This window comes from Puntigrus tetrazona, chromosome 2 (genome assembly GCF_018831695.1).
Source record: "Puntigrus tetrazona isolate hp1 chromosome 2, ASM1883169v1, whole genome shotgun sequence".
Taxonomy (NCBI): Eukaryota; Metazoa; Chordata; class Actinopteri; order Cypriniformes; family Cyprinidae; genus Puntigrus; species Puntigrus tetrazona.
In genome coordinates, this window is record NC_056700.1 from 4,242,931 (window position 1) to 4,255,357 (window position 12,427).

Sequence of the window (12,427 nt, forward strand, 5' to 3'; positions counted from 1 at the left end):
GCGTTCAGCTGCGTGAAAATCTCAAATCCTATTTGAAGGAATGGCTTTTGTAAAAGCCACTCAGGTTCTTGTACAATGGGCTTGTTGTTTAGTGAATGCTGCCATTGGCTGCGACAAAGTTTGTCAGAGTTAACCCGAGTAAGAGCGTAGAGTATAAAAAGCCATAAACTCAGGGCTCTGCTGACAAACCAGCGAGAACAAGCCGAGTCACAGACGAGACTGTCCCAGCAGCAATCATGGTCAGCCGGTAAGCCACGCTCTTCTTATTCTGCACCAAACAAGCTTTATGTTTTAAGGAAGTCATTGGAGTGATTCCCTCAGGTTTTCTTTTTCGTGCATTTGATGAAGACCTTTTTTCCCCTCGCTTTTCAGTTTTGAGCACCCTGCTGGAGGCTATAAGAAAATCTTTGAGACGGTGGAGGAGCTGAACGAACCTCTTCCAGCAACCGTCACTGGTATTTTCATCACTTATTTATGAACTGAAAATATTCTGGGGGGGAAAAAAGAGGAACTCCTCCCATTTAATTACATTTTATTTGATTTATTTTTATTTTATAATTTTTTTTTTTATTCTTTCTATTCTTTTATTTTTTTTTATGCTATCGTTTTCAAAATATTCGATAGCAAATCTACATTTTAGGCTCAGAGTCCGGAGACATTTAAATGGTCAATATATTATTATTACGATATCTATAAATTCCTGAGCATGGTTAATTATCATGGTTGTGAAAGAAAGACTAAACAAAAAAACCACTTGTGCATTGTTTTAGGTCGCATCCCGTCGTTTATCAAAGGCAGTCTGCTCCGTCTGGGCCCCGGTTTGTTTGAGGTGGGATCGGAGCCCTTCTACCATCTTTTCGATGGCCAGGCCCTCATGCACAAGTTTGATTTCAGCAACGGACAGGTCACGTATTTCCGCAAGTATGTCAAATAATTTTTAAATCATATAAAACTTGTTATTTTAAATCGGTTTTTATTGTTTGCTGCTCCAGATATAAAAGTGTATTTTTAGGCTATATTTTTCGAACTTTTAGTTATTTAGTAGTTTTTGTTTTATATTTTATATAAGTACGTAAAAAAAGTTTTTTTTTTTTTATTTTCATTTTATTTTATTTTATTTTTTTTTATTTTATTTTATTTTATTTTATTTTTTATATTTTATTTTTATTTATTTTATTTTATCATTTCAATTAATTTAATTTTAGTTGTAATTATTTTATTACGTCAAGTAAAACTTGATTAAATGTAAAAAAATTTCATTTATTTTTACTTTAAGTGTTTTTATTGTAATAACCATATTATCCTTGGCGTCTTTTCCTCTCAGGTTTGTCAAAACAGATGCATACGTTCGCGCTATGACAGAGAAACGAGTTGTAATCACTGAGTTTGGTACCTGCGCTTATCCAGATCCCTGCAAGAACATCTTCTCCAGGTTTGTTCATTAATTGCTTTAATTTGTCGAGTTCGGTGCATCAGCGCATTCACGTCTTCTCGATTTTGCCAGGTTCTTCACGTATTTCAAAGGCGTTGAGGTGACGGACAACTGCCTGGTGAACGTCTACCCCATCGGAGAGGATTTTTACGCCGTCACCGAGACTAATTTTATCACTAAAGTCAATGTGGAAACCTTGGAAACCTTGAAAAAGGCAAGACAGAGATTTGCTGTGCGTTGAATTAAATGCAGTGTAGATCTTTCCGGCGTTTTGAGAAATATTGCTCGATTATTCCAAAAGGTTGACATGTGTGACTATGTGAACATAAACGGAGTAACGGCTCACCCTCACATCGAGAAAGATGGCACGGTCTACAACATCGGAAACTGCATGGGGAAGGGAGCCTCGCTGGCCTACAACATCGTCCGAATCCCACCTAAACAGAAAGGTGAGCGATGTTATAGTCACCGAGCGATGTTTGACGAATGCTGGTTAAATGGTAACTAACAAACTGTTTCAGACAAATCGGACCCTATTGAGAAATCCAAGGTGGTTGTGCAGTTCCCGAGTGCGGAGCGGTTCAAGCCTTCCTATGTGCACAGGTGTGTTTATCCATCCTGCGTTTGAAACCATTTCTGTTGGCAGGGAAATGCTGGAAATACTACAAAAGATTCATTCGATTTAAATAAATGTAGTATACCAACATTTTAATGTAGTTAAAATGCAATTTTTAGCAACCACTTACCTTAAAAAACCTTAGCAAATTCAATGAGGACAATTTTTTTGTATTTTTATTTTATTTATTTATTTATTTTTTAAATCGTTCTGGCTTCCATTCGCTACACCGAAGAAAAACAAATGAAAAAATTCAGAAGTAAGAACCAATGAATGATTTACACGTAATTATGAAGCAGAAAAAGCGAAATAGTAGCTTCTCGTGAAACACACTCCATTACTTCCATCACTTTTTAAGTGTGATATTGTAATATTGTAATAAATGTATTACAATCGTGTAATAACATTATTGTAATAAATCATTATGAAGATGCCTAAGCCGAACCTAGTTTTCTTGCGATCCACCGAAAATCACAGATTGAAGAACGCTAATTAGTAACTTTTGCGAATAGCAGACAGATCAAAACACAGAGTCCGAAAAACGCATTGCAATAAAAACGAGCGTTCAACAAATATATATAATACCTTTCTACCTGCATTAAAGGAAGCATCGATTACAACTTTAGTTTTGCTTTAGGAAATGATATTAATAATAATAATGTTTACATAAAATGTAGATATAGCAAGTTAGTTCTTGTTGATGTTTTGTGTTTTATTGCTTAAAAGCACCGATATTTGGAACCAGATCAACCTTTTCCTCATACGTCTCTCCCTAGTTTTGGGATGACGGAAAACTACTTCGTCTTCGTCGAGACGCCTATTAAAATCCACCTGCTGAAGTTCCTGGGCGCCTGGAGCATCCGAGGATCCAACTACATGGACTGCTTCGAATCTGACGAGGAGAAAGGCGTACGTTTCTCCATCCGTCTCTCGATAAACGCTGTACTCGGCTTCGAACCTGAGATGCATGTTGTGTTCGTTTCGACAGACTTGGATACACATCGCAAGGAAGCATCCGGGAGAATACATCGACTATAAGTTCAGGACCGCTGCGATGGGTCTTTTCCATCACATCAACTGCTACGAGGACTCGGGCTTCATTGTTGTGGACCTGTGTGCCTGGAAAGGGTAAGTGCTGTGCAACACAACGATTTATTAGATTAAAGCAATACACCGAGGGGATAGTGTAAGGCCAACATGACATGTTTTTGTAGCTCAGCGGTCAAAACCTCATTGAAACCAGTATACTTGTGATTGTATACTGGTTGTAAATGGACACATTTTGTTTAATATTATTATTGTAGTAATGATGTATGCGTTCTAGCTGAATACAATTCTCCAGAAAACATTTATCGTACCAAAAAATAGTAACTATAGTAAACAATTTCATAAGCAATTATGAGAGTGTGAGAAATATACAACTTCTCATGTAATATTAAGCTTATGCATTCGGAAATGGATGCATCTCTAGTAGTCATCTTATTTGGCGTTTTAGGCTGTTTGCTTTCAGATTGTTTAGTTTATTATTTGTCATATGATTAATTCCTATGAGAGGCGGTGTACCGTCAGAATGATTTTTTGATGATATTTCAAGGTGACAGCCTTACTTCTGTAATTTCTGATGGCTTTTATCAGGAACATTTAATGAGCATGTGTTGATTTGTGCACTTACAACTTACAATTTAAAAGCGGTTGCAGGTGATATATGTGTAATTATGATTAGGTATTATTTTTCAGCTTTGAATTTGTCTACAACTACCTGTGGCTGGCAAACCTGCGTGCAAACTGGGACGAGGTGAAGAGAAATGCCATGATTGCCCCTCAGCCTGAGGTCAGGAGATATGTGCTTCCTCTGGATCCCTACAGGGTAAACAAAACACTCAAGATTTATATTTTACATACACTGCAAAATATGTACTTTTTTCTAAAAAAAGCTAAATATATGATGAAAACAGTCAGGCTCAATAAAATATATTTTGTAATGCAAAAATATATATATTTCAAAATGTATTTTGGGGAAAGGAAAAAAAATGCATTTACTGTAGCCTCCACCTCCAGTCTAATGCATTTCTATATATATTGTCTTTTTTTACATTTGTGCAAAGTATGTTCCTTGCAGATTTTTTTATAAATATCTTTAATAAAAACACGTTAAAAACATTTAAATGCTCTTTAAACTGTAGTATACAAAGAATTGGCAAAAAGATCTGCTTATGTAAATGTTTTGAAAATATATATTTTTAACTCTTAATTTACATTTATTTATAGCGATGCACATTATTCTATTTTTTTATTTAAAGTAAACAATTAATAATTAATTTTCTATTAATTTTCTATTAATTTTGGGTGATAATCGGTACCGATATGTAATTATTTTTAATTCTGGTTGGTTTTTTAACAAGAACTTATTTGTAAGAATTAAGTAAACAATAACAAAGTCCTTCTTTAATGACAGTAGACTGAAAATAATTATAAATAAACTATATATTAGACACTGCTTTTTTTTTATCAGAAAGATAAACTAACAATTTATTTTATGATTTAACGTAATTGGTCTAAAGCAAAAGAAGCAAAAAAAACAAAACAAATTGCAATTAGTATATATAACATTACTTCATTTAACTGTCATGTTTGTGATTTTTTTTAAATGTATTTATTTTTGTTTTTTGCCGATATTTAAAAGCATTATCGGCCGATTCCGATATTGGTCACGCGTCCCTATTTATTTATTTAAAACTATATTTCATTTAAGTAAAATTTTAAACTCTATATGCTTCAAGACCAGTGGTTCACACAGATTTCTTGCAGGAGGAGCAGGGCAAGAATCTGGTGTCTCTGCCGTACACCACAGCCACGGCCACAATGAAGACCGATGGGACCATTTGGCTGGAGCCTGAGGTGCTTTTCTCTGGTCCTCGCCAAGGTACGCCAACCATCCTTTACAAAGCAGCTCAAATTAAGCTGGACGTTAAAACTAACTTATGTCTCCTATCTCAAAGCTTTCGAGTTTCCTCAGATCAACTACAAAATGAACAACGGAAAGAATTACACATACGCCTATGCGCTGGGGCTCAACCACTTTATCCCTGACAGGGTATGAACAATCACGTCGGCTGGTCAGCGTTTCGTGTCCAAGAATGCGTTTTTAAGGCTTGTCTCTGATGATTTCTAGATTTGCAAGCTGAATGTGAGGACTAAGGAGACCTGGGTTTGGCAGGAGCCGGACTCGTACCCTTCAGAGCCACTGTTTGTGCAGAACCCCGACGGAGTGGATGAGGACGATGGTGCGTGACATTAGCCATATTCAGAGCTATTATGTGTTGTCTAGCTTGTGTTTCGATTGTCCCTATAATATACATTCTACCAGCTGTAACCAAACCTAATGCTATACCAGTCTACTAATACTCTATTCAGAGCTAGTTGGCATGTTGTCGCAAATTGCTTAAAGCAGGTATAATTATCTAAAGTGGACAATTAAAATAAAGTGTAAGGTATTTAACGCTTCGCTGCTCAACAGGTGTCATAATGACGATTGTGGTGTCGCCTGGAGCCCAGAGACCTACGTTTTGCCTGATCTTGAATGCTAAGGACCTGTCTGAGATTGCAAGAGCAGAAGTTGACATCATGTCTCCAGTCACTTTCCATGGAATGTATAAACCCTAGACGTCTGGAACAGAGTCCTCTGATGCTGATAAAATGACTGTATAGTACACACCACGACAATGTAAGCTAATAATAATAAACCTATGTTATTGCACGTTTCTGATTTTTCAAGTGCATAAAAATTATTTTGCCATGGTAATATCCTTAAAAGAGATGAAACTGTAATCCTTGGTGATTCATAAGATGTAAGCCAATAACCGGGTTGCCAGATTGCAGACACGCAACAGTATCAAGTGCAAATGACAATGGAAGGCAACAAGTTAATTTAAAGGGGTCATATGAAGCAATTTAAAATGTTCCTTCCTTTTTGGAGTGTTACAAGCTTTTAGTGCACAGATAAGATCCCTAAAGCTGCAAAGATTAAAATTTAAAAACTGAAAGATATTCTTCAGAACAGTTATGACTTGTCCACCCCCCCTAAAGCGTTTAAACACGCCCCCACTTTTCTATGTCACTGAGTGGGTTTATTTTCAAACACCACCCAAATGTTTACACAAAGAAAGAAGGCCGGGCTATTATTCTCTCTGTTGGCGCCATGTTCTGGCGACACTGTGTTTCATTGCAAAGGTGAAACTACTTTGGTATGTGTTTCCAAATGAGGACGTAACTAGAAATCAGTGGTCAAGTTGTGTTCACAACAATGTTCCAGATCAGTTCCAAACAAATATTAGAGAGTGCTAAGAGCATTTATGAAAGCAGTCCAGCTGTGCACAGTTCAACATGACACATTAAAAGACTAAGTCATGATAATCAGTAATTATGTCTCCACTGGATGCAACAAAAGTATCGTTTGTAATGTTTTATTGTTTTGGTGTCATAGCCGTTGATGCATAACATTTCCGTCACGCGCTTGAGATATTCGGCCAATCACAATGCACTGGATAGCTGGCCAATCAGAGCTAGAACTTTGTACAAATCAACCCGTTTCAGAAGGCAGGCCTTAGAGGAGAAACAATAATGTACAGTATGTGGAAAATAATGTGGTCAAACTGCATAAACACATTTCAACAAGAAAGCCTGTATCGTTGTTTTTTTTTCAGGAAAAAAAAATATGCGAGCTTAACAGGATTTCTAAATATCTGCAAACAAATTATGGTGTCAAAAAATTCCATACAGCACCTTTAAAAGGCACATTTTCATGTTTTATTCAGCAATTGTTTTTCTACATTTCGGTTTCTACGTTTTACAGCAATAACATGTCAATTATGGTAGTTTTTTTTTTTTTTTTTTTACACTGAGTACATTGCTGTTCCTTATTCTTAGCATGCAACGATTTCTGAGCTCATACGCATCAACCCTAGTTTTATGCTCTGCCAGAAATGTACCGGCTTCTTTCGAGGACATATATTCTCACCTGTGCTGCCGTCTTCATTTACCTGTTAACTTTTATTATTAGAGGCACACAAGCTTTCACAACAGTTTTGAGATGTGCGATTTATTTATTCTGCTTTGAACGCTCACAACCCAGTTTTCACCCACATTTGTTCATTTCCAATTCCCTGTGCAGCCTGTTTATACAACTGGAAATATAAATGAGGTACAACTCTTTTTTTTGTACTAACATACACATTTTCCACACTCCAAATACATGATCACATTTGTAACAGATAGTCACATTATTATCATTGTGACGTAAACAGACATTTAGTTTAACCACCGTAGCATTAAATAGATTTCAGTCTTTCAGTTTAGTGTTTTAACTATCATTTAATTCAGTGGCAATGCAACATGTATTAAACATTATTGACACATACGGCCGTCAATCCATCTTTTATGGCTGCTTTGTGCTAGATGACATCAGTAAAGCATGAACTGCCTACCCTAGCTTCAATGTAGTGCATAGTGTGCAGTCTTACTGTAGTTGTTTTGCTAAAATGTTTTTACTGTACGACTGAATTTAAGAGTGATTTTCAGATTAAATTTATTTAGTCACACTGAAAATGGGAAAATTATAGCCACTGCCTTATGCTTAACACTTAATGAAACCATCTTTTGAAGGCTAGTAATACGGTAAGCATTTTGAAAAGTCATACGTGATTTTTAATGTTAATCATGCAGCAGTGTTTCTCCATGTGTTTTGGGGGCAATCATCTTAAGGTGCAGTTGCTTGGGCACAACATACAAATCTCAGTACAATTTCCACATAAAATAAATAAAATATTAGATCTAAGACAAATAATGCTTAAAAAAATAAATGTTATACATCTGTCCATTTACTAAAAATTAATTTCAGTGTTACTTGATGAATGGTATTGTACACACATACATGCACTGCATTTGAATAATATTTCTTTTAAATGCTTTTTTTGAAAATAATCCCAGCATTCATTTTAAATGGACATAACTCCAAAGTCCAGCAGAGGAAGTTTAAAATGTTACATATTTATTATGCTACATATCAGCAGTTAGTATTTGGTTATAACTGGCATTTGAAAATAAATAAATCAAATAATGGAAAGACTACAACTATTAGAAATGCAGCTACAAAAGTGAATCGCATGAGGTTTAGATACTCTTTGACATTTACAAATGTTCACACTTAGACAATTAATTCATTTTTTTCCCCATTTAACAATGGAAAGTCAGATGAAAATGCAACTTGTGAGTTAATGAGATGGATTAAACACGGTGGGTATGAAAACTTAACAACTGTGTTGCGGCTTTTCAAAATCCCAGGGATAAAAGCTTGAGGTGTTGGGTTCAGAGCCGAATAACATCTCAGCAACACTTTGCTGAACAGAATCAGATGAACTTGAGGATACCATTTTACTGAGCTCAGAACAGAAATAGTCAATTTCAGCCAGGTCAGCGTTTTTCGGCACTTTTCCAGCACCATGTTCAGCCTCTTCAGCTTCTTGGCTTTCATTGGACCCAAATGAGCCAACATCCGTTGTATCGAAATCAAAAGTGTTGTTTTTCATTGGGTCGAGCACTTCAGAGTCAGGAAAGCTCATTTCAGAGGTTCCCCACACCGAACCACAGTGAAATATTTGAGAGGAATCACTACCATTTGACACTACTGAGCAAGCTTTGGATTCTCCTGAAGCATCAGATCCTTCTCGGATTGGTTCAATGAGTTTTTCTTCGCTACTATAAGCGTAACTCTCTTCATTAGATGGGCACGAACCAAAGGGGTAACAATCGTCATGTTCAGATACGCTGAGACGATCGCTTAGCAAGTCAAAGGATATCTGCTTCTCTTCCAGATTATTCAAATCTGTATAAACTGGTTGAGGACTTAAGAATTGACATGTAGTTATCATATAACCAGACTCACAGTTTTCCGTTTCCGAGTCAAAGATGCCCGTATCGACGGATTCTGGACTAAACGGATCAGGGACGTGGATTTCAGAGTTGCTCTGCTTCCTGATTTCCAAACCTGGGCCTTGAAGATCAATGCTACATTTGGTTTTGTCAGCAGCTTCTGGACTAAAAGGAGTAGGAGTACCAACTTCATGATAACCAGAATCTAGTCTCGGAGCTTCATGACAGAACGAGTTAACAGTGTTCATTTCTTCGAAGTCAGAAACGCCTTCGACCGGCTCAGCGGGTGTGGGACTAAATGGGTCAAAATACTGGAGTTCAAGTTTACTCATGGCCAAGGCTTCAGAAGAAGAAGGTTTGTGTGGTGAGCTGCTAGATTCAGGGCTGAGCTGCTCTTGGGCGTAAAAAGGATCAGTAGCTGATGTTTCCGAGTCACTAAACAGGCAAAAGACGTCTTGAGATGTAGAATTTGGTGCATTGCTTTCTGTGTTCAGGATGGACGCATCGGGAACAGGTTCGGCTTCGTCTAGATTTGTCATCCATTGGTCATTCCACTCTGAGTCAAGCACACTTTGGCAGCCATTCGAATCATTAAATGTAAGACATGGAATATCTAAAACCACCTTTTCAGAATCAGGCACTAATATTTCATCATGTTTGGGAGGGTCACTGTTTGTCGCGATATCCACCTCCACTTCATTCTCGTCGTTTGTGATCTGGTTGTGTTGCTCTGTGTCTTCAGGATTTGGACTGGAGCATTCAAATTCATCTACATCATTAAATTCAGGGCTCAGGGGGGTGTCCTTCCAATCCATTTGGCCATTGGACTCATCTTTCTTTGCATCATTGTGTTCAGGACAAACTGGACTTTGATTGTGTAGTTCAGGGCTACCGGGATCCAATCTCACAGTGAAGAAGTACATATCTCCATATTTGTAGTCATATACATCTAAAGCAGAAGGCTGAGAAGGAGAAATGGGAGGAGAGCTAGAGGCATTGCTGTTTATATCATGCAACTGTTCACACACACTATTATGTGGAGATAAACTCTCCGTTTTTATGAGTTCTTTGTCATTTGCAGCATTTTGTTCAGAAGCGATAATATGGCGTTCGAAGGTCTTCTGGAAGTCGCCTTGGAGTGGATCAGGGTCACATGGACTTAGAGGAAACCCAGTATAGGACCCTGCAATGATGCTCTGCAGACCACACAGAGAGTTAGCTCTTTTAATTAAACCAGATCCAGCCAGAACATCAGCCCTGTCCTCATCCTCTTCTGCGAATACATTGGAATCAGCGTCGATGGAATTAAACACTGTAGAACTGTGACTAGAGTCTGATTCATGGACAAACTCGTCATTGAACTGAGGAGCAACAGCTTCAACTGCGTCATGATTTCGGTCTTGTGTGGCGTTCGTCCCAAACTCAGACCCATTATCGCTACAAGATTTGAGACTCCTGCTTTCATTGGACATGGACACACCGCTATCACGCTTTCCAGTGGACTGTGTGCGATCAGTGTCCGACGGCAAGTTGATGGGAGCGTTAAAAGTACCGTAATCTTTCACAACGGATTGGAGAGGGCAGTGTACGGTTGCTGGAAGACTGTTCTCTTCAGGGATGAAGTCATCCTGAAAATGCTTTTCTTCTGACATGTTAGCCAAGAGAGAGTCAGAGGCAAAAGGGTCTGTGCCTTTGAACGGGTCCCTGGGTAATTGCTCTGAGAGAAAACAGCACCATATTAGTCTCTGTCTTATGGATTGATTCGCACTTTTCCTCTGTGCTACAAATGCATACATATTTATCAGCAGCTAAGGTTTTTTCAAAGCTTTCAGTAACAAGCCATGTTTTTTTTAAAAAGCAGCTGACAAGAGACTAAATTAGGTTATAATCACACATGCTCTCATGCAGATATTCATGTGCAGAATTGGGCTTTTCACCTTTAGGGCCAGATTTTCTATACAGGGCAAATTAATGTGAGAATGCAATCCCCTAAAAGCACTCATGATCTATTGACAATGTGCAATTTAAAAAATACAGCCTGATGAAAATCCATAACGGCCAATGCAATCCACCAAGAGCAGTGCAAATTAGCGCAGTCAAGCAGAGCTGATGATAATCAGGTAATCTACTAAAAACACAGGTGTAAAATGAGTTAGAACATGCTTTGCGGAGGGTATTAATCTCTGGCTCAAATATCGGTAAAATGACTACCGTGAATGAAATCGCATTGCATTGTTTCACACTATAAACCCCAGTTTTATTTGGATATCATCAATCTTTTATCGGACAAGCACTGCATGCAACCTGTTGAAATCATGGTAGGATTTCACAAGGTTATAACAGTTCTAACTCCCTTATGTTAATTGTTACCCTTTTTAATTAAAAACATTGTGCGCTCCAAAAACTATAAACTACTTAGTACAGTATTTTATTTATACAGTAATTAGCTGGTAGTTATATTTAAAGTTCTGCATTGACCTCAATAATGTTTATACATCATTAGAGACAAAATAAGGTAAGGTTTAAGTACAGAAAGTTACTAACCTGTTACATCAACCTTTGGAAAGTGGTCCTCTCCAAATACATCAGCTGCAAATGAGTGAAAAATAAGTTGAGTAACATGTAAACGTATGAACACAATCATGCCATAACTATCACTCACCATCAGTGAAAGGGTTTGGATGGAAGAAGTCAAACTGTTTGTTTGTCACCTGACTGGAATGAATAATCTCAAAGTCCTCCTTCTCCATGTCCGAAGAGTCAGACTGTTTGAAGAAAGAAAACATAAGTGTCCAGTTTATGCAGGAAAGTCACAATGGGAACACAACAGCGGTCATGGGGCCTGAAGCCCAGTGTGTGAGCTTCACATGGGTTGCCAGATGCAACAAGCAATGAGTGCAACTGACCACATTAGGCAATGAGCTTTACGCTGTCAACAAATGAGTTCTAATATCCGTGTTTAATATTGTTCAAAGAAAGTGGAGTTTGGTGTGGTGTTTGGTGTTTGGTGTTTGAAAGTGGAGTTTGGTGGAATCTCTGACTGACTTCCATGGCTATAATATGCGTTGTTTAACGACAACTGGCAACCCAGGGTGTTGGAATACGATTGGGAATCTGTCAGTGATTTTTTGTTTTAGTTAAAAACGACCTAAAGCACAATTAAACAAGCAATGCAATCAACAGAACTGAAAATGAATAAATAACTGCAAGTGCAAATGACCGAAAATGATGCAAAACAACAGGTATATGCTCAATCATACTGTGTGTCCTACCTGTGGAGTGGTTGATCTGAACATAACGTCCTCCTCTTTGACCTCTGTCAGTGTGATCTCAGTGAAAGACGATGAGCCACTGCTCTTCTGGAACCAGCAGCATGTCATGAGTTCAACGAGCTAGCGACTAGCAGCAAACTGCACATGCATACGAATGCTAATGTTCATACCAAGTTCTCC

The 12,427-nt window shown here is 37.8% G+C and overlaps 2 protein-coding genes across 5 annotated transcripts in view; one reads left to right on the forward strand and one right to left on the reverse strand.

Annotated features, from left to right (window-relative positions):
* Window positions 1-177: 177 nt before the first annotated feature.
* Window positions 178-6,071, forward strand: rpe65a (retinoid isomerohydrolase RPE65 a). The gene is made up of 14 exons (XM_043256951.1): window positions 178-247; window positions 373-455; window positions 771-921; window positions 1,325-1,432; window positions 1,505-1,646; window positions 1,734-1,881; window positions 1,954-2,035; window positions 2,825-2,957; window positions 3,037-3,176; window positions 3,786-3,915; window positions 4,857-4,971; window positions 5,048-5,142; window positions 5,221-5,332; window positions 5,566-6,071. Exons 1-14 carry the CDS (start codon window positions 237-239, stop codon window positions 5,709-5,711), a joined length of 1,596 nt encoding a protein of 531 aa, XP_043112886.1. The 5' UTR covers window positions 178-236; the 3' UTR covers window positions 5,712-6,071.
* Window positions 6,072-6,831: 760 nt separating this feature from the next.
* Window positions 6,832-12,427, reverse strand: part of si:ch73-140j24.4 — a 12,204-nt gene continuing 6,608 nt past the window's right edge. For 3 of the 4 annotated variants that reach the window (XM_043259895.1, XM_043259885.1, XM_043259870.1), the window contains 5 exons: window positions 12,418-12,427; window positions 12,248-12,334; window positions 11,638-11,740; window positions 11,520-11,564; window positions 6,832-10,692 (listed from right to left, as the gene is read on the reverse strand). The exon at window positions 12,418-12,427 is cut by the window's right edge and continues 233 nt beyond it. In XM_043259895.1, coding sequence (XP_043115830.1) covers window positions 8,354-10,692; window positions 11,520-11,564; window positions 11,638-11,740; window positions 12,248-12,334; window positions 12,418-12,427 — 2,584 coding nt within the window. In that variant the 3' untranslated portion in view covers window positions 6,832-8,353. The remainder of the gene's footprint in view (window positions 10,693-11,519; window positions 11,565-11,637; window positions 11,741-12,247; window positions 12,335-12,417) is intronic. The other variant, XM_043259877.1, reaches the window with a different exon arrangement.

Bases quoted from the DNA above. Each gene is read 5' to 3' on its own strand.
- rpe65a (XM_043256951.1), top strand. The intron at 922-1,324 runs GTATGTCAAATA...TTTTCCTCTCAG, and splicing joins CAGGTCACGTATTTCCGCAA to GTTTGTCAAAACAGATGCAT. The intron at 2,958-3,036 runs GTACGTTTCTCC...TCGTTTCGACAG, and splicing joins AATCTGACGAGGAGAAAGGC to ACTTGGATACACATCGCAAG.